The sequence below is a fragment of the Sciurus vulgaris genome, assembly GCF_902686455.1.
Source record: "Sciurus vulgaris genome assembly, chromosome: 10".
In the NCBI taxonomy this organism is placed as follows: Eukaryota; Metazoa; Chordata; class Mammalia; order Rodentia; family Sciuridae; genus Sciurus; species Sciurus vulgaris.
Genome location: NC_136470.1, coordinates 48,970,648 through 48,998,138, shown reverse-complemented (window position 1 = coordinate 48,998,138; position 27,491 = coordinate 48,970,648). Strand labels below are relative to the sequence as shown.

At 37.5% G+C, this 27,491-nt stretch overlaps 2 protein-coding genes across 3 annotated transcripts in view; one reads left to right on the top strand and one right to left on the bottom strand.

Annotated features, from left to right (window-relative positions):
• CMSS1 (cms1 ribosomal small subunit homolog) overlaps positions 1 to 27,491 on the bottom strand; it is a 367,164-nt gene that overhangs the window by 225,293 nt on the left and 114,380 nt on the right. The gene's annotated exons all lie outside the window — the stretch shown is intronic.
• Positions 13,102 to 27,491, top strand: part of FILIP1L (filamin A interacting protein 1 like) — a gene marked incomplete at its 5' end in the record, with an annotated part of 121,987 nt that continues 107,597 nt past the window's right edge. The window contains 7 exon segments of the mRNA XM_079100533.1: positions 13,102 to 13,180; positions 13,183 to 13,343; positions 14,078 to 14,251; positions 24,478 to 24,529; positions 24,532 to 24,605; positions 24,607 to 24,625; positions 24,628 to 24,655. Of these exon segments, the coding sequence (XP_078956659.1) occupies positions 13,102 to 13,180; positions 13,183 to 13,343; positions 14,078 to 14,251; positions 24,478 to 24,529; positions 24,532 to 24,605; positions 24,607 to 24,625; positions 24,628 to 24,655 (587 nt within the window).

Sequence of the window (27,491 nt, the reverse complement as noted above, 5' to 3'; positions counted from 1 at the left end):
GAATCTATTAGTTATTGTCTTATCTCATTTGATGTCTAGGAGGGAAGGCATGTCTGTTGAACCAACAGATAAAGTTGTATCATTAGGGCATCTCCACAGGATGAGCTGTGAGTTCCAGTCATGTGCATTTTATATAGCTGATCTCTATCTAACCCTTCCAGGAAGGCTGAAGAAATGAAGTAATTCACCCTGAACTGAAGATGTATTCAGTGAGACAGGACTGCAACTCAGCAAGTCTGGCTCCTGGGCCTGCACTCTTTCTCCTGCCTCGACTTTGCTATTTCTTACTGCTTTGCTTACATTTGGAGTCTAGAAAATAGATGGAAGCTTTAGAACACCAAAGATTTGAAATGGAACCATAGTAGGTGGGATATTAAAAACAAAAGCCCTGAATTATAAATCCAAGCATGTAATTTTGTCAAAGGGTTACCTTATGAAGTATATTCTGAACATGTCATGGCTGACACATTTTGGAAATGTCTTTAAGACCCCTTCAAAAGACAAAAACAAAAGCCAATCCCATCAAATACAGTATTAGTTGACCCAAACTCCAACTTGATTTTGATTCATTAGATTTGGTTCCAAGGAACTTTTCCCTATTGTGAGAAATCAAATTTGCCTTCAAAGAACCAGACTTTGCCATGGCTGAGAAATATTTCAAAACAGACAACTCCAAAAGTGGAGTTCTAAAACTGTTCTAAGCAGTGGCGATATTGTTAAAATGAGGTCAAAGAAGTTCTCTGCTCCTTGAAATTATTCTCTCGTGGCTCCTGGGACACAGCTCACTCTTGTTTCTCTGTCTCTGCCTAACAACCAAACGCTGGTGCCTTCTTTGTTCTGTGGTACTAGGGATTGAACCCAGGGCCTCAACATGCTAGTCAAACATTCTACCACGCAGTAACATTCCCCAGCCCTGAACACTCAACCCCTGCTTCTTTTTTTTTTTTAAAGAGAATCACTTCTTAAAATGTTTATGCATACAATGCTAAGTCGCTGGTTTTTCCTTTTAAATCTTTTATGATAAACATTTCCGAATATACAAAAAAACAGAAGAATATAACATAGTCCATTTACTCATCACTGATCTTCAACAATCCTCAATATTTGGCTATACTTATTTCACATCTATCTCTTTATTTTTTTCTGCCATTTGTAAAAGTCAGACCCAGGACAGCACTTCACTTCACATTTAAATACTTTATCATGCATTTAAGGAAGTAAAAGGGGGATTCTTTCACATAAACACAATGCTATTAACATACCCAGCAAAATTTATAACTTCTTAATAGTATCTTATATATTATCCACATTGAAATTTCCTTGGTTTTCTTTTCTTCCACTCCAAGGACAATAACAACAGTTGTTATACCAAGGTAACCTTTTTTTGTTTTGATGACTTTGAAGGTTTTATCTAATTCATCTCTTTTTCTTTTCTGAAAAAGGTCTCAAAAATATGAAAACTATGTAATAGATAAATCAGTATGATTTTTCCAAATTCAGTATTTTCACACACATTGTTAAATATTGACAACTTGACTTTTTTATAAGTTGCCTAATTGATCCTAGAAGGTGTACAGATAGTTGATCCATTTAATTTTTTCCCATTATTTCTTGGACACTTGGTATTATTTCATCTTCTCTATTATACAGGGTCAGTGATGAGCAGTTCCTCTGTGTCCGTGGTTTCCTTTCTACTCTCATCTTTCACTACTGAACACTTCCTGCACTCTAACTGAAGGGAGGATCTGGTATTCCTCATATACTGTGTTTTTCCTTCACCCTCTCCCTGAACATATGACCTGGAAACTAATTTCATCCTCCAAGAACAAGCTCACCTTTGACATGGCTTCACTAGGTCTCATTGGCAGACTTGGTCATTCCCTCTCAAAAGCTCCCAAAGCACTTTGTACACTGGAAATTATTTATAGTATTTCTCAGTATTGTATTTAGATATGAACCTGCATTTGTACCACACTAACATACTGAGTTTCTCAATACCTCAGGTTTGTTCATTTGTCAAAGGAAGAAAATAATCCAACTCTGTCTGAATTTAAAAAACACACAAGGAATAGGAACTAGCAATCATATTATCTGGCACATAACAGAAACTTTACAAGAGCTAGTTTCCTTCTCTTCCCCTAAAAAGAGAAAGTGTAAATGCCTCAGACTAGACATATGCCTGGAAGGTGAGTTTTTAAAATTTCCCCTACTTATAAGACGATAAAGGAGTACACCTGGGAGGTTGGGAAAGGAGAGCAAGTGGCTTAGAGGTCCAGTGTTGCCCAGAGGCTTTCTGAATTGCAACATTTTCTCTGCAATAGGCAGCCTCTCTATTTTAGTAGAGTTCTTTAGATAAAATAGGAGAAAGGAAAGATGTTGTGTTGTCATCTTGGGATCTGAACTCCTAACCTCCTCCAAATCTGTTCACTCCTATGCTCCTGTTACACTGGGTTGAACTATCCAACACCTAAAGGCATACAGAGTGACCTATTGTTACTGAAAGGGTGGAAGATGGTTAGGAGACAACCAAAGTTTGTGGGAAACTTTGAGTACTCTGAATGGCGCCTTTTGATCTTTTAATATTCATAACTTTCTAGAGCTATGAAAAATGAGCATTGCAATGGTAGCAGCAACACAGCTGTGGGCAGAGACCTGTGTTCTGGTGATGGCTCTGGGTGTGACCATAAGTACATCAGTTAACCTCACTGGACCTTGATTACAGACTGAGAGGAGTAGACAAAACTGGCCCGAATGGACAAAAACAAGAGAACAGAAAGGTTAAATGACTGGCTCAATATAACCATATTTCTAAGAAAGACCAGAGTTGGAAGAAATATGCAAAGTGATGTAGTTTGAAAACTGTTAAAAGAATCACAGAGCTCTGATCTAGGACTGGGAGTGTGGCATTTAAAACTAACTTGGACTATATGAAAATAATTTTTGTTTTCTGCTCTATTCCACAAAGATCTGGAAAACATTCTCAGCCCTGTTTAACCTTAAATGAGAAAAGAATCTTTAAAGAGCCTCTGATTTGTAATGGAAAACTCAGATAAATCAACTATTTATACACTGAGATTTTTATATTTCTTTTTGCCCTTGCTTCAGAACACAGAGCTAAGAAAAGCCATGATGTAAGTCTGCTCTATTAGACCTCATCAGCAGGCTTTTTTATTCAGCAAAGAATAAAAAGAGAAGCCCAGCATCTTCTCTGACCATAGCAGTTAGTAGACAAGAAACCAAAGAAAACTTCCAGTTTAATAGACAATGTCAGTGTCAGTTAGCCTAGCATGAACATGGAGAGGAAGAAGAGTCAGAATTTCTAAGCATTCACCACTAGTTCAACATTTATTAGCTAAAGTCATATAAGTCTCCTGAATCCCAAATAGGGTGAATAATTACCTGTCTGCTGATGTCTTCAACGTAAGTGGAAATGTAAAGCTAGCAGACATGCCCCCTAAACTCAGCAAAATATGGATTGTTAAATCCAAACAGTCACCTGATAAGGTAGACTGGAAAAAGTCTTCATTAAAGTCTATGATTAAATTTCTGGAACAATACTTAAAATTCCAACTGAGATTCAGTATCAGAAGAGCTGCTAAGATCTTCCTTAAGTATACACTTTCACCAATCTACTGCTTTAGTAGTGTTCAACATCTGGGAAATTATGCCCAACTCCATGCATTTCTATAAGAAAGCCCCTAACCTACAAAAGAACGAGTGGGTCTTGAGGGACATGATCAAAAATGTGTGTGGGGTGAGGGAGACTGAAGCCAGGTGGTGTGAGGAATGGATGAAAAAAAGTGCATGTCTCATCTGGCATAAGAAATAGTCCTGGGCTGGGGCTGTAGCTCAGTGGTAGAGCACTTGACTGGCACATGTAAGGCACTGGGTTCGATCCTCAGTACCACATAAAAATAAAAACTTTTATATATATAAAAAAATTGTCCTTTGCATTAAAGGACTACACTTGTAGCAACAGGAGCAGTTTTGCTTGATTCAGCTCTGAAGCAGAATCAGGATAAATGAACCGAATTTACTGGTAGATGAAATTCAGCTCCCAACAAAGAAACATTTTTGGATACTTAAGCTATATAACAACTGAGCAGGTGAAAATAGAAAACACCCAGCACCTGGTACCATGGGGGACTGTGCTGCCTTTTTTTTTTTTTTTTTTTTAATTATTTTTATTTAGATTTTAATTTTTTACAGACTGCATTTTGATTCACTGTACACAAATGGGGTACATAATTTTCTTTCTATGGTTGTACACAATGTAGATTCATACCGTTCATGTAATCATACAGGTACATAGGGCAATGATGTCTGTCTCATTCCACCATTTTTCGTACCCCCATCCCTCTCATTTTCCTCTACATATTCCAAAGTTCCCCATTATTCTCTCATTCCCCACCCCCACCCCCATTATATATCACCCTCCACTTATCAGGGAAAACATTTGGCCTTTGGTTTTTTGGGCTTGGCTTATTCACTTGACTGTGCTGCTTTTAAGTTCATATATGATCTTTTCACTTTGTGACTTGCTCTTAGAACCCAAATCCTTGGGAATATGGACCTGAATCACACATCCCCATTTTCATTTCCTTCTCTGAAGCCTTGTCCATGCCCTACAAGGAAAAATACCACAAAGGGAATATTTTGATGATTTTTACTGAAAATGGGATAAAAAAGATAGAAAACCAATTGCTAAATTAGGTTATCTGATTTTCAATTTGTCTTTTTTAGCCATCAGATAGGTTTACTGCAGCTAGCTGAGTTTAGTGTCTTCAAATGTTGGTGACTAGGGCAATAAAACAAAACATTTTTTTATTTTTATTTTGAGAGACCAAATAAAATCCCAATAGGATTTTTTTCCCTAATCTGGCCATGCAAGCACAACCTGGCTGTTCTGCAACTAAGCACTGTTAACATCTATTTATAGCTAGTATTTTCATAGATGAATCATATTTACCATAAGTCAGTTAATATTAAAGGACCTAACCAGTTTTACTGAGAACCCCATAATCTTACTACATCTCTTTCCATTCCCCTCTGAGGGAACTAAGTTTTACTTAATGATTCAAGGCAGAGAGGGGAAAATGCAAGTGGAAATGTAAAGCTAGCAGACATGCTCCCTAAACACAGCAAAATATGGAATGCTAAACACATTCAAACTTAAGACCTTGGATTGTGTCCATCTTTGTCCCTTGGCAACAAATGTCCTACAGTTAGTGCAGGACAGCTCTGCATTATGGAGTCTTCTTGTCATCAAAACAAACAATTCAAACCTAAAATTTCCCACCAAACCAAGTTGAAAGGACATAACCTTAATGAAATGTGACATGCCTAAAACAAGACTAATGGCGGTCAAATAAAAAGGAGGGGCATAGTGGATATTCAGCTGGTTTTATATATGTGAGGATGTGTGGGAGGGCGTGGGAGAGTGGGCTAGCAAATGGCCAGGGTATACAAGATCAAAAGTTTTCCCAAACCAGTGAAATTAAATGGAGATTTCTAGTTAGCCTCAGGAATCTGATGTCATTTCTCCACCTAGCACACAAGAGCGGGTGTTTGTGTTCACACTCACAGACTCTCTCTCTAAACTTTTTGTAGGCAACCAGTGCTACCCTGAAACTAATATTAAGTTCTTAGTCCTTGATGTCTCTTATGAGAATCTCTACCCTTAATTTATCTTTACCACACCTTCTCTACATTTTTTTTTTTTTTTGACTTCAGGCTTAAAAAGATTAACACACATGAAGCACTTAAAACAGTGCCTGGCTTGTGATTAGGTCTATACACAGCTACTTTAGTAGATTCTTATGACCCTTTTCCTAAACTGCTAGGTAGTGGTTCACGGATGAATCATCTTAACCAGGAGGCTGCTTCTACTCAAATCAAAGCAGCTCTGCTGAGGAAGGATTGCATGATTCATTTACCCAATAAATCCCTGATGAGATCCAACTTGGTTGGACATGGGCACAGAGACAGAAACAACAGGGACCCTGTGCTCACAGAGTGTGAACAACAAACCCATTAGCAGGTATCATTATCTCTTATTTCATGTTTGACGGTTCAGAGAAGTCCAAGGCCTAAATGTTGGAGCTGTGATTTAAGTGTAGTTCAATCAGACTGCCCCATCTCATACTCTTTCTATTCTGTCTCCTGACATTCCAAGATGAGAGAAAAGCAGATGAGAAAGCACATTAACATTTAGGGATAACTGTCATTAAAATACAGTTTCTGCACATAAGCAATGGGTGAAAACAAGACATCTTTACTGATAGTCCAACAGATCAAGGTCTAGGAATTATGAATTTACTCAGATTTTTGTATAATTTTGGGTACTCAGAGTTCATCATAGCTTGAATATGAAAATAAGGTAGCTAAAACAACACTGCTTAGTACAATACCTGGCAGAGTCGGTAACACAAATGAAAACATGGGTGTTAAACCAGGATTTTCCTTTAATATACATGCTTTTTAAAAATGAAACCTATGTAGATATAATATGGTGATTAGTGGGCTCTGGAGATACACTGCCTAAGTTAGGATCTGGCTTTGTCACTTTTTAGCAGTATCAAATAACTCCTAGTTCCCTCTTCCATAGAGTGTGCATGTGTTGCGGGGGGATCATAACACTTTTATGAGGATTAAATTAATTAATCAAAGGAAAGATTTTAGAACAGGTTATATATAAACCATACCATATATACATGCCATATATAAACTTACCATATATAGGTAAGTACTGAATAAATTATTATTCTTTTTCTTCAAATTTGAGTTTTGATTGGCTACCACAATATCATATGAAATGATCAAGATCAAAAATGATTTCTTTGGAGACTTTTCAAAGTTACTTTACACAAGCAAAACATCTTATATCTCTTCCACAATTCATACATGAAAATAAACAGGTATATAAAGGCTAAAATGATCAAATAATGTAGAATAAATTATTTTTGATATTCAAGATAAATAAGTAAAGATTTAAAAAATTTAACTTATATGGCAAGAAGCTGGTGAGGGGTGGTGTATGTGTTGTGGGGAGGTAGTGAGTAGAATAGTCCTCTATTTATATTTGGACATATCCTGTAACTAAGTAAATAATTGCAATTTTCTCCTAAGTCATCCTCTTATATGGGCACGTTCTTCCCAAGACCCACCATGATTTCAACCAGCTTAAACCCAAAAAAAAAAACTGACCAAGGTCACTACATAGGAAAACAAAGTATGATCTACTTCTTACCACCAACTGCACGGTATTTGTATCCATAGATACAAGACAACAGAGAATCACAATATTCTAAAGCAAGAAGTCCCGGGACCTCAGAGATCATCTAGTCATGGGCCACAACCCTGCTGTCAGGGGATCCACTAGGGAGTAAGAACAGGGTAAAGGTCAAGGGAAAGAACCCTGGTCCTCATTCTACCCTGAATGACCTTGGGGAGAAAACCTAGCCCAAAATTCTTATTTTGTAAGAGACAATCCAGAGACTGGCTAATTAAAGGCAGAGGTGGGATCATAAGCCAGGTTTCCTGATTCCTAATCTACACTCTCAAAGGTTGCTCTTCTATGGCTATGATAGATAACAATACTTAAAGCTTTGTTAAATTGTCAACTATGTGGATGTTGTCCATGCAAATCTATCAAGTATTCTGTGACTGCCTACAATTTATGAAAAGAGTAAAGCACCTTCGCTTGGTATTTTACTATAAACAAAAGTAACTTTCCATTTCTTTTTTGGGGGTGGGGGTAAGTAACCTAAAAATCCCAAACCACTGTTGCTGTTACAACATTTTTCTACCCAGTCTGCACCTCTGCGCCAAGCACAGATGCATTAAAAATTTGCCAAGAGAAACAATGAAGTCACTGATAATACAAAGCAAGAGAGTATCATGAAATTCATGTCTTTGTTTTCTTCCTCTCCATACTTAATTACTTCTCATTACTGATCATTTTGTGGTTGTTGGCAGAGGGGCAAGGAAACTCCACCACTGTAAACATGTGGAGACACATACACTCAGCAGACCAGGAGTCTGTACATGATGGTTCTGTTCACAAATCCAATGTGAGTGGCGCTCCATTAATCATCAAGAATGTTGCTATTATCTCCAGCCTCCAAAGAGAATTGGAGGTCTCAGAGAAATTCTAATCACTTTAAAAAGAATAACAAACAGTATAAAAATATTTCAGGCCATTCCTTTATTAACCATTTATAAATATCATCATTGGCAAATGACCTATGCTGTCTTGACAGATTTCACCTAACCCACTTAAAGAGTGAGGTGAGAGAAGGTAGCAAGTGTGCAGAACTCTATTAATATTTCTGCGTAGCTCAGGGCTGCTTACAAACCACCCTGCTAATACAAGCATATGTTATCTTGGTATTCTGGAAGGCACACCTTGGATAACACGGGTGGGGCAGAAGAATCCTTACTGAGTAGCAGCAGAATACAAGTTGATTCTTAGAAGTAGGCTGTTGTTCTCCATAGGATATGTGGTAAGAGAAAAACACAGGAGTGGTCATAGAAGTCCTTTAAATGAACAAAGAAAACCCTTATACTTTCAGGAAACTAAAAGAAATAAAAAACTAAATATATTTTATCACTCCTTATTTATTTTTTCCTGCAGTACTAGGGATTGAACCCAGGGGTGCTTTATCACTGAGCTATGCCCCTAGTCCAATTTTATTTTGATTAAGGTTTGGCTAAATTGCCCAGGCTAACCTTGAATTTGGAATCCTCCCGCCTTGGCCTCTCAAACTGCTGGGATTACAGGTATGTGCTACCACACCCAGCTATATTTTATCACTCTTTTTCACTTGACTTTTATTAGATTTTCAAACAAATCTGAATCTATAGGTGTGGTGGACTTTTTCAAAGATGGCAGCAGTTAATTCCTTTCTTCCCACTGCAATGTGATCTTGCAGCTCTTTACATCTAGGAGTGGAGTCTTTTCCCCCTACTCTTGAATCTGCACTGGCTTTGTGATATTCTTTTATCACAAAATGAGACATTGTTGGAATGTCCTGAGACTCTCAGGTCTAGCTACTGAAGGATGAGAATTCACTGGGAGCACAGATGAGACGCACAGCTGAGGCCCACGTAGTGTAACAAGCCTTTATGTTGAAAAGTGCATCTTAGGCCGCTCAGACCCAGCAGAGTTGCAAGATGGCTGAAGCTGTAGAGTAAACCACAGAATTTTCAATCAGTGTGGCCACTATCTCAGTTTTAGAGTGGTTTGTTAAATGGTGATATATGTCTGAGACAGGAGGCCACGCAGTAGAAGGAGCCAGTCAGATAGCTGAATACCCATTATGAATGGAGTACCAGGTCAGATACATTCTTGGAGGGTAGAAATAAAAAATATTAGGGGCAAGGGTATATCTCTGTGATAAGAGCACATAGCACACACGAGGCCCTGGGTTCAATTCTTCACAGCTAAATATGTTTTTCAAAAGAAAGACAGACAGACAAAGGCATAGATGGGCCTGTCCTTCATGTGCAAACAAGAACAGATGTAATATTTACCTGTTTTTAGTATATCCAAACTAGGGAAGAGCCAGTGACCACTACTAACAGATCACTGTTCATTTGTATTCCACTAACTTATAAATATTCTCTTCAGTAGGGTTATCAGATTTTTTTCCAGATGGTATCTGCATGTCTTGGGCAGTTTAGCATAATAGCTTTAGGCCATGATTTCTAAAATATGGGTTCTGGAGCCAGGTTACCTAGATTGGAACCATTCGAATCCCTGTTTTGCCACTTATTAGCTATGCAACTTTCAGTAATTACCTGTTTCCATTTCCTTCATTCAGTAAGTTATCTGTGCGTCTGCTTCTTCACTGTAAAAAGGAGATAACACTTTTCTGTACTTTGCTGTGTTGGTGAGAATCTTGAATGAGTTAATACATGTAAGATACTTAGAATAGTGCCTGGTACATAGTAAGTGCTTAGTAAATGTTAGCTATTGTTACAAATTATCACTGCTGCCACCACCATCTTTCTATCCCCAGTGTTTAAAACAATAAATAAATTAGTGTGATGGAGATGAGTGAGAAGGAGCATTAATTAGGATGACAACACATTATGTGACTTGTGAAAATTTTGGATTGCTACCCACAAATAAAACATGTAACTAATAAACACAGAAGACAATAAACACCTTCAACTTCTATTGTCATAGCCTGATTGTTAAGGTGAAGATATAAAGAATTCTCAGGGGAAAATTATTACTAGGGTTATTTTCTTAAGAAGCATCTTTTAGTTGTAATGTTTCCCCTGGTGAAAATCAACAGAACACAAGTTTACTCCATATCCACTGGTAGCACAGAGATTTCTGTAGACTTCCAGTAAGATGCAGACTCACAAAATGCATCCATTTAAATATACTATTGGTAATCTATGCTAAAAGAAAGGCAGTGGTGAGAATTATATGTCATAGGGGAAAAAGGATTCTACAAATCACCTGCCTACCCCTTTCACGTCACAGATCAGAACTATGAACCCAGGGATGGTCAACCCTCCTGGCGGGCTGTGAAGTTCCCAAGGTCCCTAACCTGTCCCACTACTCAGGTGGTCTTAAGTGGTGCCAGTAAGCTAGGTGAGAATCACTTCTTAAACAGAATGCTCAGACAAAGGCAGTCTCTTTTTTTTTTTTTTAAATTTTTTTCCTTGTATTCATGGCTCACATTTTACTAGATCAAAGAGGCACTTTTTTTCCCTTCTTGAAAAAAAAAAAATTTCTAGTGCATAAAGACATAGTTAAGAAAAGCTCACTATAAAATTTTGGGATATTAAAATAAAGTTCATAATAATATTAATAATAAAAGTTACTGTTTATTGTGTACCAAACATATTATAAGCATGTTAACTTATTGAATTCTCATAGCAACCTTACCTTAGGTTATGAGCACACCAGCATCATCATCCCCATTTTATAGATGAGAAAACTAAGGCATGGGGGTACTGAATAATTTTTCAAGGTTTTATAGTCAGTAAGTAATGGTGCAGGAACCTGACTTTGGTAGTGTGATTTGAGTCCAGTGAGTTACACTGTTTTATACTGCCACTGCATGTTCTCTCTCATGCATGGAGGCTAAAAAAAAAGTTGGCCTGAATGTAGACTAGGAATTATAGTAGTTGGAGTGTTTGTGCAAAGCAGGGAGAGTGGATCCAGGGAGGCTGGATTTGATTGTGCATGCTATGTGCATGTGAGGAAATATCACATTGAACCCCATTAATATGTACAACTAATATATTAGTCAAAAAGAAAAGAAAATCTGATAACTTTTACTAAATTAAAATTTAAAATTTCCTTAAGTTTTAAGTAACATAAAAGATACAATAAAGTAAAAATATAAGCTACACACTAGGAAAGAGCATAACCTAATCAACAAATTAGTAGTTTGTACAATATATAATGGCGTCCTACAAATCCAAAAGAATAACAAAACACAAAAGAAAAATGGGCAAAAACCACTAACATACTATCAAAAACTATCAATTTATGAAGTACCAATGAAAACAATGGAGCACTGAGAACTCTCACACTCTGTCCCTTTGGGACAGCAATAATCTCTAGTTGTTGAGTGGGATTTTCCAGAGTTCAGATATCCCATTGCTCTGCCCTAAACAATGTTGCCAGGATAAATGCATGTACACAGGGAGAAAAATGTGCAGAATGCCTTTCTCTAATACTGAAAAAAGTGAAGTATTTCAAGATTTATCAACAATAAGATGTATAAGTAAATGGTGGACTATTCATAAATTGTAATACTACACAGCAATCAAAATATATAAATTACAGTAAAATAAAATAAGCAAGAATTTTTATAATATAGGATTTAAAATGCAAGCTTCAGAAAGTATGAAAAAGTATTAAAAATAAAAGTATAAAAAAGTATTTAAGAAGTATCAAACATGCTCAGAAATGATAAACACCGAGTTCAAGGTGGTGGTTATTTCTGGAGTAGAAGGGAAGAGAATAGGTTCCAGAGAGCTATTCAGGGGTCTTTGACTGCATTTATAATACATTACTTATAAAAATTATTTCATATATATATTCAGTAAATTAGTAAAATTGATAAATTTGCATGGTAGCATGTAGCAGCAATTCATTAGATTTTATATAGTATCCTGTATGCTTGAGTTTTTCAGGTTTTTTAAAGAAATATTATTACAAACTAAAAATAAGGCACCAGTAATGAAAGACGCACAATTTGTGGGGGAAAAAAGCAAAATTAATAATCTGCTTATATATCATTAGAGTCTCAGTTCAAATGATATTTTTCTGTTCTAGTCAGAAACCTCAAAGGTGAAACATTTTTTCTATTATGAATTAATTTGGATAATTACACAATCAAATATGAAACTGATGTGGCCCTCGAATATTTATGGCCAACTACTATAAGCAATAGTGTCTCTGCTTCAGATGTGAGATTCCTAAACTTGACTTATCCAAAGATAGATTTGAAAATTAAGCAGAATATTAGGAACATGGCCAGGGACCATGCCTTCATTCCTTTAATACTAAACTTTGCTTTCAAAACAAAATAATCCAAAGTGTTCTATAGTAATAATCGACACTTCTAGCCTAATGCACCAAAGACTAAAATATTAACAAATCAAACAAAATGAACACACATATTAACACACAAAACCCAACAACTTTAAAAAGAAATACTATAATGTGAATCTGAAGACAAACAGCAAGTTTATCATTTTATGGTTATGTCAAGCACGTCTCAATTGAAGTAAGCACTTAGGACATGGTTGGAGGTATGACCTGGGTCCTTGTGGTGGAATGTTTGGTGGATGAAGTTCAAACAGAGTCTGTTTACCCATGGACATGAGTGGCCTTAATCAAAGCAGAAGATGTTTTTAAAATGTTGACTTTAAAAGCAGAAGTGTAAATAAGACTGTGATTTATGAATCTGCTAATAACTCTCTGCTGCTGAGATCAGAAAGACCAACTTTTTGGCTGTGTAAATGTAACAAGAATGTAGACTTGTTAAAGCAGTAATAGGTACTCTTATAAAACTCTACTTCCATTACAAGTTACAAATTATCTTCTCTCCTTCTAGGCCTTAAAGAATGCGTTCCAGAAGCAGTGACCCTGAGGGCTCAGCCCAAAAGCAATTTCCAAGATATAGTAAAGACCAGAATTTCCAGAACTGAAGCACAGACAGCAAGACAAAGACCCAACCATTGAGTTGGATGAAATCCTTCCATGTCCCAAATCAGAGAAGCCACACAATGGCAATGGCCACCAAGCAGAAGACCTTTCAAGAGATGACCTGTTATTTCTTCTCAGCATTCTAGAGGGAGAACTGCAGGTCAGCTGGGTAGAGTGATCCCTGGCATGATTTGTGGGGAAAGCTGCTTGTGAATTTGGTGTGCATGTTGACACAGAAATAGGTATCTGTGGTTAGTACTTGTGTATACATGAAAGCGAAGCATAAATACACATACACAAAATTCTCTTCTGCCAACTCCAAGAGCAATTAAACACATCTAAAAGGTTTGTCGTTATGACATATAATTGGCATGCATTCTGTGAAAAGTTACATCCTCTGTCTATGCTGCCCACTAACTTCAGCACAAGGACAGGTATTGGTAACTATGCTGCTAGATGACTTCTGGATTGCCTTAAATAATAGGAGCGTTTGCAGCCAATGCGAAGTTGTTCCTAGACTTGCCCTGGCATAATTAACCGTTTTATTTATATAAAAATCTAAAAATAGCAGCTACATATATTGGAGAATCTTATTTCCTACTTCCTAAATGGCAGCCCTGAGGAATAACGTTATCTGTTTGTCAAACTAAAAAAAAATATATATATTATATAGTTCCCCAATGTTGTATAGTGATAACTTTAAAATATTGTTAGCATGTAATTAGATTATAAGAAGGTTGAAGTGACATAGTTTTGTTACCTTTTCCAAGTATTATACCCAAATCTGATTTATTTATATTTGAAACTGAAGAAAAATCAACTCTTGTAAGAAATCACTTGCTGAGACTGCTGGTAGATGAAGCAGGCTTTTTGAAATATCTTTTGTTCCTACAGGCTCGCGATGAAGTCATAGGTATTTTAAAGGCTGAAAAAATGAACTTGGCTTTGCTGGAAGCTCAGTATGGGTTTGTCACTCCAAAAAAGGTGTTGGAGGCTCTCCAGAGAGATGCTTTTCAAGCAAAATCTACCCCTTGGCAGGAGGACATCTATGAGAAACCAATGAATGAGGTATGCACCACATGAGGGTGAACCCTGGCAGGAAGGTGAAGCTCAACACTCAGTGAAGCACTGGGTCTGTAAGCAGGCAAGACCTGTAATGCCCTCTAGTTCTTTACAACCAGCTGGCCTCCCTCCCTCCCTCCTTCCCTCTTTCCTTCCTTCCTGGTACTGGATATGAAGCACTTTACCACTGAACTACACCACCAGTCCTTTGTATTTTTTGAGACATGATCTTGCTAAATTGCTAAGCTGCTGGGGCTGGCCTTGAACTTGGGATCCTCCTGCCTGAGCTTCCCAAGTTCCTGGGATTATAGGTGTACACTACCATGCCCAGCCTGTAATTTTACTTTCTAATGCATTGAAAATGCACACAAAGTAGAGAAATACTGTTAATTTCTATAGGAGAGGGAGAGAGATGAATGGTAATAGATGCTTCTACTGGATTGGTTCTTGATATCAGACTGAAACATAATAAATGCAAGATAATTCTTCTTTCTCTCACATGTATGTGCATGATGCATGTGGATGCACTCCCACCCCCCAGCCCCGCAAGAGCCTGTACTTCTTTTAGGGACTTGATGGCTACCCAAACTATAATAAAAAACAGACAAAGTTCAGTCATCGAGGTTAATTTCTTTGAAAACACTGAAATTGTGTCATAAAAATTTTGGGCAAGGAAATGATCTGAACTGCCCAAGAAACAGTTTTTAAAAGTGCAGATATTAGATAAATACATACCCTCTTTTTCCTTCAAAAGTTTAATGACAACCAAGACCTCTGCCCTACCAAGTGTGCCCAGCTATTACAACGGCAAAGGTGAGCAGTTCCAACATGGCCACCACTGCACACAAGTACTTCTTGCTCTCTTTCTTGCTGACATTTCTGAAACTCTTTGGCATCCTTGTTTTATTCTTCTATTTTCCTCTGAGACCTCAATGGAACATTTCATAATTTTTCATTTTTATAAAAAGGAAACAGCTAAGAGTATGAGTTAAGGCTAGAGTGAATGAAAGCAAGTTTTGGGCAAATTTCTTGCACATAAGCTCTGGCACTCTACCTCGAATGTCTTTGCTATTATTGTCTTGGGTGTCTCATGAGAGAAGACTACCACCTTGCCAAGTTGTAAAGGAGTTTGGTCATGTGAATCTAGTTCTCTGAGGGGTGAGGATGAGACCACCCAAAGTCTGTTGATTTGTGCCTTAATCCAAATTTTAAACAAAAGGAGCCGAGGCCACATGCAAGTCAACAGTGTTAAAACTGTATCGTGGCACCCAACATATTGACTGTGAAACAACATCAGGCACAAATTCCCCAATCTGTATGAGCTCAAGTGACAATAAGTGACCAGTAAATACACCCCTAGCGGAACTCCACAAATGGCATCACCCTCAAATTTCAGTGTGAAATGAAACTGACTGATTCCAAATTTACATCAAGATCAGTAGGAAATTGCAATACTCTGACTCTAAACAAATGCTTTTGATCTTAACTGCAAGTTGTCCCTGAAAGTTATCCAGTTTGTCTCTGCAATAAAATACAACTTTTTTGGTTATTCCTTCAACAGATATATCTACACACACACACCCCATCCTACATTCCCACCTCCATGATTTACCAATTTTCCTCTTTCCTTCCAATTCCACCTTACAGATTTCTCTCCTCAGCTATGAGTCGATTAAACTTCCTGAAGCCCACATAACTCTACCTACACAACGACTCAGTGATCTACTCTTTTCTTTTACCGAGGAATAATGAGTGAGAGGGACAACCAGAGAATAAACAATAAAGGGGAACTCCTATTAAGGTTCCCAAGATAGGGCTGAAAAAAAGAAAGGTGGGGATGGTGGTGTTCCTACTAAGATCAGGGTGGCCCTCCTTGTCACATGGGACTAAACATCTGCAGGCTAAAGAGCTCCTCTTCTTTTGTGGTCCTCCATCTTAGGGTGTTAGCATCCTGTCTTCGTTTTTATTTTCCTCACAATGTTCTTTCTGAAAAAAATCTAGAAGAGTTTTATCATATCTGGGGTAAACCAGAGAGATTTATTTAATTCTTAATTCTTAAGGCAAAATAACTTAGAACAAATTTTGGTTTCATGATATAATAGGTACAGAGACTTATGAGGAACTAGTGGGGCCAGGGGAGAACTGTAGTCAGATGGAGGGGAGAGGCAAGAACTCAGCCCGTGACAGTTCTCCTTTCCTCTTTCCTCTTCCCTTCCAACCTAGGGTTCTACACTGGAAGTAACTTTCAAAACAGGTACTTGAGTTAATGGACTAATGTATTCTTAGTTTTCCCCAAATTAAATCACAGAAAATATAATAACAGTTTAGACTTACCAAGATACTAAAAGAATCTGAGTACCATATTAGCATGACCCTAGGGCAATTCTTAAAGTATATATTTTAAGCAACTGTATAATTTAGTTTTTAAATTTCACTTTATTCATTCACAATTAATATTTATTGAAAATATAATTATATAAAAATTGTGTGGTTCCTGCCTTCATGAATCTAAGAGAGTGACAGAAAACAAATGATCTCTCAAAAAACGTATACTGCTGGAGTACTGAGCTAGACTAGTCAGGAAAACAAAACCTAGAGAAGGAGTAGGAATGGCTTTCCAGTTCTGGCAATAACAGTCTATATATCATGAAAGAAGATCACTAAATAGTACATTAAAGCATTAGATGCAATATAAGACAATTCTTAAATGCACGGATGATCTGCATGGAAAAAGAGAAGTCCTGAAGCTAGGACTAAAAGAGAAATTTCCATAGAAGGAACAGTTTCTGGCCTCATATATTTTTAACCTTTCTTATCTATAATTCACAAACTTCCAGTGCTGGGAACCAAAGGACATAATCATTTGTAATATAATCTCTGACCTTTTACCTTTATTTAACAATGGCTGAGTGAACCAATGAAGTGGCTGGTAAAGTCTTTCCGGAAGCCTTTCCTCCATCAAGATGGTTGGCAATAATTTAATTATACATTTAAGTTCCTGTGAACTGCATAATATATTGCTTTAAATGTTAACTGAACTTTCCTTTAGCACAACCCCCAAAATGTTCACAGTCTTTCAAAATTACCAACCATAAAAGGAAATATGATGGAGAACAAGTCAAAATAGAAAAAAGACAGAGGTCTTAACAGATTACAACAGAAATATTTTACTTTTGCAGATTTTACAAAACATGTGACTAGGTAAACACATTGCTGGGATCCTCACAAGGCCTTGTGAGATGCCCATGCAAGTAAATATGCCCTAAAACTTAAGTTTCATTAGCTTCATAGTAAATCCTCCTCCTCTTTCTGCATGTGTACATGTGTGTCTTTAAGAGAAGGAAAACTTGACTGTGTTTGCAGGCACAGTTGAAGGGAGAGAGTTGGCATCAAGATATAAAGAGAGAGACCCACAGGTAAAACAAGGGCTGGAAAGAAACAAATAGATTAAAAAGCAAGTACATACAGATACAAAGATTATGAATGTAGAAGGATACAGGAAAGTTTAGAAGTAGCAGCAGAAGCAGAAAAAAAATAGAATATTCATGCTTGATAGACTCGTCCTAGTCAAGCAGGAAACAAGCCTGAGAAGGCAAAGATGTGTGCAGTCCTAGTACCTGGAGAGAACTGCATAGGCTTCAAAGGGCTTCAAATAGGTAGCCTGAGGAAAGGAGGGATTCTGATCAGCTATGGTAGTCGGCCTTTTGTTACTGTGACCAAAACATCTGACAAGAACACTTTAGAGGAGGAAAAGTTTATTTTGGCTCTCAGTTTTAGAGATGTCAGTCCATGATGAGTTGACTCCATGGCCCTGGATCTGAGGTCAGGCAGAACATAGTGGCAGAAGGGTGTGGTGGAGGAATGCTGCTCAGGTACTAGCAATTAGGAAGCAGAGAGAAGGGGTGGGGGAAGAAAAAGAGAAAAGCAGGAAGACAGAGGCATCAGGGACAAAATATAAACCCCCAAAAGCACACCTCCAGGACCCACTTTCTCACAGTTTACAACCTACCTGTCTATAGTTATCCCAAATACAGTAGTCCTTTTCAAAATTTTAATCCATCAAAAGAATTTATTCACTGCTGAGGTGATAGCTCTCATAATCTAATCATTCCACTCTAACTATTCCCACATTAATAAAGGAGCTTTTGGGGGGGGATACTCACACCCAAATCACAACACAAGGCCTAAAGAAAAGAGCCACATGAAGGTCCAGCTAAGTCAGAAAAACCCTAGAATGCTACCAAAATTCAGTGTGGAAGGGAAGATTGTTGGGGGATTGATTCTGAATATGAGAGAAAAATAACACCATTCAGAGTAAGGATGAAACAAGGAAGGGATTCAGGAAGGTCTGTACTGGCAGCACCGAGCTGAGAAACATACCTTCACTTCTAGGGTCTGAGATGCGGAGGCAATGATAAGCTATTTTCCAGATTCTGTGTTAACAAGGGAAATTAGACTTCAGTACAGTCAAGGAAGAAGAAGGGTACTTTGAAAATAAATATCATATTTGGTTAACTTTGATATACTGAAAGGCCAATAATTCTCTGCTCTCTTAGATTAGCTTTATTCCTATCAGTATATTTAAGGTAATTTAAAAAAAGACAACCAAGGTAAAGGACAATCTATAGAGACAAGAGAAAAGAACAAAGAGAATCAAAGCTATAGCACAGAAAGAAGACCAAGCCAAATCAGGGTGGTCTGTGACAGGGGGTGTGTTAAGACAGAGGTCCTTATTAATTTCTAAACAAATATTAAGCAGAAAAGGCAAAAGACAGAAACTTCTCTGTGTTTTATTCCCTCTAACCATGGAAAGATAACCAAACACTCCAACCTAATGGGATACTATGCTTTTTTCATCCCAGGCAAGCAGCTGGACTGCTTCAGGGGATGGGGTAGGAGGACATCATATCAAGGAGGCTGAATTGATAAGCTGGGAGCTTGTCATTGCACAGGAAACACTAAGAAGCCATCTTTTCAATTCTTCGGCTCCTGATGATCTCTGAAATGACTGATGAGTCTTCCTGTTTTCTTCCCGAGTTTCACTCAATTTCCAAGTGGGGATTATAAAAAAGGAAAATCATTCTTCGATTAGCCTTTCATACTTAATGATATGCCACCATATATTGCTCCTAATGATTGCATGTTTATCTTATCTTCCTAGTGAGAGTGGAAGCACTTAGAGTTCAAAACTTCTCTTGTGTTCTCCACGGCAACTATCACAGTACCAGGAATAGATGGTGGAATAGGCACCTTAAAATACGGGTTGCTTTGCAAAAATTTGACACTAGAACTGATCTTATGAACAATCAACTTTCTGAAACTCAAGTTTATATATGAAGAACCTGAAGTATAGAATATTCATGTGGCTTGGCCAACTCACATGCATTCAGGGAGTATCAGGTCCATCATTTGATCTGTCAGGAATGAGGAACAGACTGAGTGAAAACCATGGCCTGTTTTCTAAGAGGCATTCTAACATGGAGAAATGAAGTCAGAGGATAAAGCTTGAAATACAGGCTAAAATATCTCCGGAATCAGAAACACTTTTCTTTGGAACTTTCTCTCTGCAAGGTACTATTGGACAGCTTTCCAATTAATGCTGATACAATCATAAGCTGCCTGGTGGTTCCACTGAACAACATGTAGTAAATTCAAACCACTCTTTTGAGAATCATGGAATGTGACAGAAGAAAACCAGAGAACTAGGCACTGATACAAGAAGCAAACAATGCTACCTAGGAGTGAACAGAAGACAGAAAAACTTCTGATGAAGCTCAATGAAGGGGAAAAGGTTTCTAGGTTTTAGTACTGAGAAAAGCAGAGTGATTTCTAAAAATTTCCTAAAGTGCAGGGTGGTTACAAAGTTGGGTGGGAAAGGTGGGGAATGGAATGGAAATGGGACTGAAATGGCAGGGGGTGCAGTTGGTAAAGAGTCTTTGGCCCTGCATAGAATAACAACTAATCCCACTGTTGTAAGATCATGCTGGTAGTGATAAGAAATGACTAGAAAGAGGTGAGGTTGAAGGAAGGGACGCCACTTACTTGGTCATATACTAAACAAAGGGAACTGATTCTTTCCAGCCTTTCTGTGACAAATTAAATTAATTTTTTTCTAAATCAGTTGATAACTTCCCTAAATGGAAGCTTATCTTTTCATTATTTACTCTCAAATTCTAAAAGCAAGTGATTTGAACTTCCCTGACAATGCACTGCAAAGTGTGGGCAACTGTAAGATGGGATTTTCAGAGGGCTGTAGTGGCTTGACACCACAACAAATCAATATAGTTTCCTGCTCCAAAAAAGATCATCAGTTAACAGTGCCTCTGATAGCAGGCAATGCAACTTGGTAGTTCTAGCTTCCATAAAAGGACTGGCTATATTTACTAAAAATCATCAACAATTGCATAATACAGTATGTTTCAAAATTACATAACCCATAATAGAAAATTCAACAACCAGTTTAAGCATTTAGAGGTCCAAGAGAAATTACTGGGTTCCATAAGCAGGACACATACCTTCATACTTCTATTCATTTTCTGAAATGACTTGGTTGCCTTATGCTTGTATTTCTAGTCAAGAACACAGGTTTTGGGATGCCCACTAGACATCCTAAAAATGCTATCTGGCATTCAATTCATGCTGAATAATAAATTTTCAATCTTTCATAATAAAGGCAAAGGGCAAATAATAAAATATTATCTAATGCTTAACGTAGAAAGTCACATGTTTTAAAAACCATGTTCTTAATCAATTTTAACTTATCAATCGAAAGATCCTGAGCTACTTTTTGCTCTCAGTGGCCTCCCTCCTTCCCTTCTTTCTTTTTTTTTTCTTAATCTAACTTTTTTTAAAATTTATTTTTATTGTAAACAAATTGGATACATGTTGTTTCTCTTTGTACATGGAGTAACAGCATACCATTTGCATAATCATACATTTACATAGGGTAATGAGGTTTGATTCATTCTGTTATTTTTTCCTCCCCCCCCACCCCTCCCACCCTTCTTTTCCTTCTATACAGTCCCTCCTTCCTTCATTCTTGCCCCCCCCCCACCATTATGTGTCATCATCCGCTTATCAGTGAGATCATTCGTCCTTTGGATTTTTGAGATTGGCTTATCTCACTTAGCATGATATTCTCCAATTTCATCCATTTGCCTGAAAATGCCATAATTTTATTATTCTTTATAGCTGAGTAATATTCCATTGTGTGTGGTGTGTGGTGTATCAGTTTCTTTATCCATTCATCAATTGAAGGACATCTAGCTGGTTTCCACAGTCTGGCTATTGGGAATTGAGCAGCTATGAACATTGATGTGGCTGTATCTCTGAAGTATGCTGATTTTAAGTCCTTTGGGTATAGGCCGAGGAGTGGGATAGCTGGGTCAAATGGTGGGGTCCATTCCATGTTTTCTAAGGAATCTCCATACTGCTTTTCAGAGTGGCTGCACTAATTGGCAGCCTCACCAGCATGTATGAGTGTACCTTTTTCCCACATCCTCTCCAACATCTATTGTTGCTTGTGTTCTTGGTAATCGCCATTCTAATTGGGGTGAGATGGAATCTTAGGGTAGTTTTATTTGCATTTCTCTTATTACTAAAGATGGTGAACATTTTTTTATATGTTTGTTGATGGCTTGTAAGCTTCTTCTGTGAAGTGTCTGTTCATATCCTTAGCCCATTTTTGACTGGTTATTTGTATTCTGGTGTAGAGTTTTTTCAGTTCTTTATACATTCTGAAAATTAGTGCTCTATCTGAAGTATAGTGGCAAGATATTCTCCCACTCTGTAGGCTCTCTCTTCACATTACTGAAGTTTTCCTTTGAGGAGAGAAAGCTTTTAGTTTGAATCTATCCAGTGGTTGATTCTAGCTTTTATTCTTGTGCTATGGGAGTCCTGTTAAGGAAGTCTGATCCTAAGCCAACAGTTGAAGATTTGGACCTATTTTTTCTTCTATAAGATGCAGGGTCTCTGGTCTGATTTCAAGGTCCTTGATCCATTGTGAGTTGATTTTTGTGCAGGATGAGAGATAGGGTGTTAATTTCATTCTGTTGCATATGGATTTCCAGTTTTCCCAGCACCATTTCTTGAAGAGGCTATCTTTTCTCCATTGCATTTTTGGCAACCTTTGTCTAGTATGATAAAAGTGTATGTATTTGGGTTTGTGTCCGTGTCCTCTATTCTGTACCATTGATCTACCAGTCTATTTTGGTGCCAATACCATGCCGGTTTTTGTTACTATATGCTTTGTAGTAGAGTTGAAGCTCTGGTATTGCAATACCCGCTGTTTCACTCTTCCTGTAAGGATTGCTTTAGCTATTCTGGTTTCTTATTCTTCCAGATGAATTTCATGATTGCTTGCTCTATTTCTCTAAGGTACATCATTGGAATTTTAATTGGAATTGCATTGAATCTATATAGCACTTTTGGTAATATGGCCATTTTGACATATTAATTCTGCCTATCATGAACATGGGAGATCTTTCCATCTTCTAAGGTCTTCCTCAATTTCTTTCATCAATGTTTTTAGTTTTCGTTGTAGAGATCTTTTACCTCTTTGGTTAGATGATTCCCAAGTTTTTTTTTTTTTTTTTTTTTTTTTGAGGCTATTGCAAATGGAGTTGTTTTCCTCATTTCCCTTTCAGCTGTTTCATCGCTTGCGTATAAAAACGCTGTAGATTTATGTGTGTGGATTTTATAGCTGCTACTTTGCTGAATTCATTGGTGAGGTCTAGAAGTTTTCTGGAGGAGGTTTTTGGATCCTCTAAATATAGAATCATGTCATCAGCAAATAGTGACAGCTTAAGTTCCTCTTTTCCTATTCGTATTCCTTGAATTCTTTGTCTGGCCTAATTGCTCTGGCTAGAGTTTTGAGGACAATGTTGATAGAAGTAGTGAAAGAGACATCCCAGTCTTGTTCCCGTTTTTAAAGGGAATGGTTTCAGTTTTCTCCATTAGAATCATGTGGCCATGGGCTTATCATAAATAGCCTTTACAATGTTCAGATATGTTCTACTATCCCTATTTTTTCTAGTGTTTGAGCATGACGGGGTGTTGTATTTTGTCGACGCTTTTTCTGCGGCATGAAATACCATATGATTCTTATCCTTAAGTCTATTGACATGATGGATTACGTTTATTGATTTACGGATGTTAAACCATCCTTGCATTCAGGATGAACCCTAGTTTGATCATGGTGCAACGATTTTCTTAATATGTTTTTGGATATGGTTTGTCAATATTTTGTTAAGGATCTTTGCATCTATATTCATCAAGGATTTGGTCTAAAATTTCTTTCCTTGATGTGTCTTTGCCTGGTTTGGGTATGAGGGTGATATTAGCTTCATCGAATGCGTTTTGTAGGGTACCCTTCTTTTCTATTTCCTGAATACCTTTGAGAAGTATTGGAATGAGTTCTTCTTCGAAGTCTGTTGAACTCAGCTGAGAATCCATCTGATCCTGGGAATTTTTCCTTTCTTTCTTGATTTCCTTGCCTGATTATTTTGTTTTCACTCTGTAAACATTATATACTAGGTCCTATCTGAAGCAAGGTACTCTGTTAGATGCTAAGAATTTAAGAAAATTGGATATAGATTCTAACCCTTGGGACTCATTGTGTAGTAGGAGGACAACATAAATCAGGTACAGTTGATCATTTTATAATAAAGACACAAGTATGGTGTTATGAAAACCTGAAAGAACTTAGTACTTAAATTTGGTCACATATGATACACACCAACACAGATTGATTATCTATCTACCTATCTATCTATTTTAATGAAATATTTTGATGCACAATAGGAACACAAACAGATCAAGAGATCCAGGAGACAAACACTGGGAGACAGTATTGTAGGGTGGGCTGGGGCAAAAGAGATAAGCAGGGCAGTTGCAGAATCAAACACATGCAAGGATTCTCTCACTCTCAAGTCATTTAAAATTGTTTCTCTGGGGAGAGAAGCAAGGGTATCAGAAAGGGGACATGAAGAAAGTATCTGATATCCACAGAGACACAGATTATTCTCCCGGAAAATTCTGATGACAATAAGAGACATTTGTGTTAAAAATTGTATCAATTAACCAAAAAGCATCAATTAGCATGAGTAAGGATAAAAAACTAAATTGTGAGATCAAAAACTTATCACTGAATTAGTCAAAACAGACACTTATAAAAAGAATAAAAGATGGCCAGTATTGTGGCTAACAGGTTATAAATGCATTTTCTTTTGTAGTTGGACAAAGTCGTGGAAAAACATAAAGAATCTCACAGACGAATCTTGGAACAACTTTAATGGTAGAAAAATCCCACAGGCAAACCATATTGCAGTTGGAGGAAGAAAAAAGAAATCATAAAGAATACAATGGTGAAGAGTGATGAATTCATAGCTTACTAGAACAGGAATGTGAAAGGTAAGGCTGTTTTGGATGAAACAATGACCCATTCTGCAAACTATGACTAACTTGTTACTATGGGTTGGGCACTGTACCAGGTGTCAGGGATACAAGCATGAATATGCCACAGCCTCTGTTTCCAAAGATCTCATGTTCCAACGCAAGGAAAAAAAGGACATATTTAAAGATAATATCAATGTAAGTCAGAAGCACCAGGCATGGTCAAGATTGTGGAAGCAACATATTGGGTATCTAACTCTGCAAGGGATTACCCTGAGAATGCTGTACAGAGAAGGCATTGGGGTTTAGTCCTTAGCAAAGAAGAATGGAAACTATATTCAAGGCAAGTGTATCAGCACAGAGGTGAAAAAGAGCATGGGGACCAGGCCTTCCATGTGGCTGCAGCATGGGTGTGAGTGCAGAATGAGAAAAGGAAGGGCTAGCCATAAGCCTTGGACTTTACACTGCTGGCATGATAGAACAGTGAAAACCTGTGAGGAAAACAACAATCAGGCATCTTTCTTAAAGAACCATTACAGCAAAGTGGAGGAAAGACAGCTTAGACTGGAGGCTGGAAGCAAACACCCAAATAAGGAAGAAGAGGGAGATAAATTGGATATATTATGATGCATAGTCAGCATGAATAGTGACTGGTGAGAACAGAAAGGAATACAGGGAGTTATTTAGAAGTACTCTGGTTATTCACCAAGATATGAAATATGGGTATGGGGCACAGCCTTTTGTTGTTATAGGATTTTGACTGGGGCAAATGGTTTATTTAGGAAGAGGTGAGAAAGAGGAGTCCTATTTTAGATCTTCTAAAATACCTAATGGAAAGAATAGATCTAAAGACAATCAACAGTCAGAAGTACAGGTCTGGAAAAGGATGGGCTGGTGATATGGATTTGCAGTGGGTGACAGCTAAAGCCATGAGAGAGAATGCTGGGAAGGGAACCCTGGAATACATCAATGCATGGCAGTTTTTCAGAGGAAAGGGGGTCAAGAAAGGAAGCTGAGAAAGAGTGGCAAAAAGTTGAAAGAAACGATAGAGAAAGAAGGTAATAAAACATAGCAAGGGAAGACTTTCACAAAAGGGGTAACAGTGGAATATCATCAAATCATACAGAAAGGGATAAGAAATGTCCTGGGTTTTGGCAACAAGATACTGGAGAGCTTAATGAGTCATTTCAAAAAGCAGGAAGGGCAGAAGCCAAATTACAATTCTTTGAAGAATAAATAAGAAATAAGAATAGAGAAGCTTAAATATGTAAACCAGTATTTATTTATTTATTTTGTAAGACAGTATTTTAAGAACCCTGGTTGCAAAATGGGAAGTTTGGTTGATAAACATTTCAAAATCATGTGTAGAGCACGTTACTTTGTTCTGCTTTGATGCTCAATTCTAAATCAACTTTGAAATGATGCCCACACATTTTAAACCGAAAAGACTATTCTCTTTCTTTCTCCCTCTCTTTTTTTGGTACCAGGGATTGAACCCAGGGAAGCTTAACCACTGGGCCACATCCCCAGCCTTTTTTTATATTTTACATAGAGACAGGGTCTCACTGAGTTTCTTAGGGCCTCACTAAGTTGCTGAGGCCGGCTTTGAACTTGTAATCCTCCTGCCTCAGCCTCCTGAGCCACTGGGATTATAGGTGTGAGCAACCGTGCCTGCTTATATCTCTCTTTCAATCCTACAAAGATAGAAATAACCAAGCTTTGCGATGTTAAAATTTTACTAGGTATTTATTTCACTGTGGTTATTCATATTATATACTTTTATAAAAGTTACAGTGCTAACAATACTGGATTCTAATAATCACAGAAAGAGGCAGGAAAAAAAAAAAAACATACCTGTGAGCTCCCCTTTCTGAAACACTAGTAATCAACTGCTTTATTCAAAAGCTTCCAATTCATATTTTAGCTAGGTAACTGAAGATATAACAATATCTAGGTTAATGGCAAACTTTCATTTCTTTTCAGTGCATTTCATGGTAGACACTTGCTCAGAATACCAGAGAATCCATAATCCAGTCCATTTCTTTCTAGGAGTTTTTTGCTCATTACAAGGTAGGCAGGGGGGGAGTGGGAAGGAGATCCTTGTTCACTTGCCCCTTATGAACTCTGCAGAAATATCTACAAGGCAGATTAAAGGGAGACAAAAAATCTGGCACCATGGGAAGATTAGATTCAGACACTACAATATGCGATTTATTATTCAATGAGACAATGTTATATTAAATATTATTTTGAACCCCTGTGGTTTGGCACTAGTGGCCTCATTTGGCCTCCATACTTATTTGGCACTAACTTGCTGAACACAGCCACTTTCTTTCATCTCTCATTATTGTGAACATTTACTGATCACGGTCAGAGTGTTGCCTGCCATGGAATAAAGCAGCACAGCCTGTCTCTGCCCAGGGGTTTTATCACATGAGAAGGCAAGAGGATACGGAGTTAAGGTGTGGGGTACAGTTCTGATATTCACTGCTGTATCTCTACTGTCTTCTGGAGGAAGGCTGGGAAGTGTATCCAGAAGTAATACTGTAACCCTGGGAAGCAGATGGCAATGATTACATAAATCAAGAGACCAAAGAGGAATAACACTGAGAAATTGGCACCAAAGATCAGTGGGAATAAAGGCAATGGGAAGGAAGAATTGATATATTAAGAGTGGTATTACTACATGTATGAAATCAGTTAAAGAATTTAAGAGATCCTTTTTTTTTAGTTTTACAGGATATAAATTTTTTCCTGAAGAATAATTAAACTGAATATGGCAATACCAAGAAATAGGAAAAAGTGAATAGAGAGTTTTCAGCTGTTCCAGATGATAGGAGAATATTCACCTTAT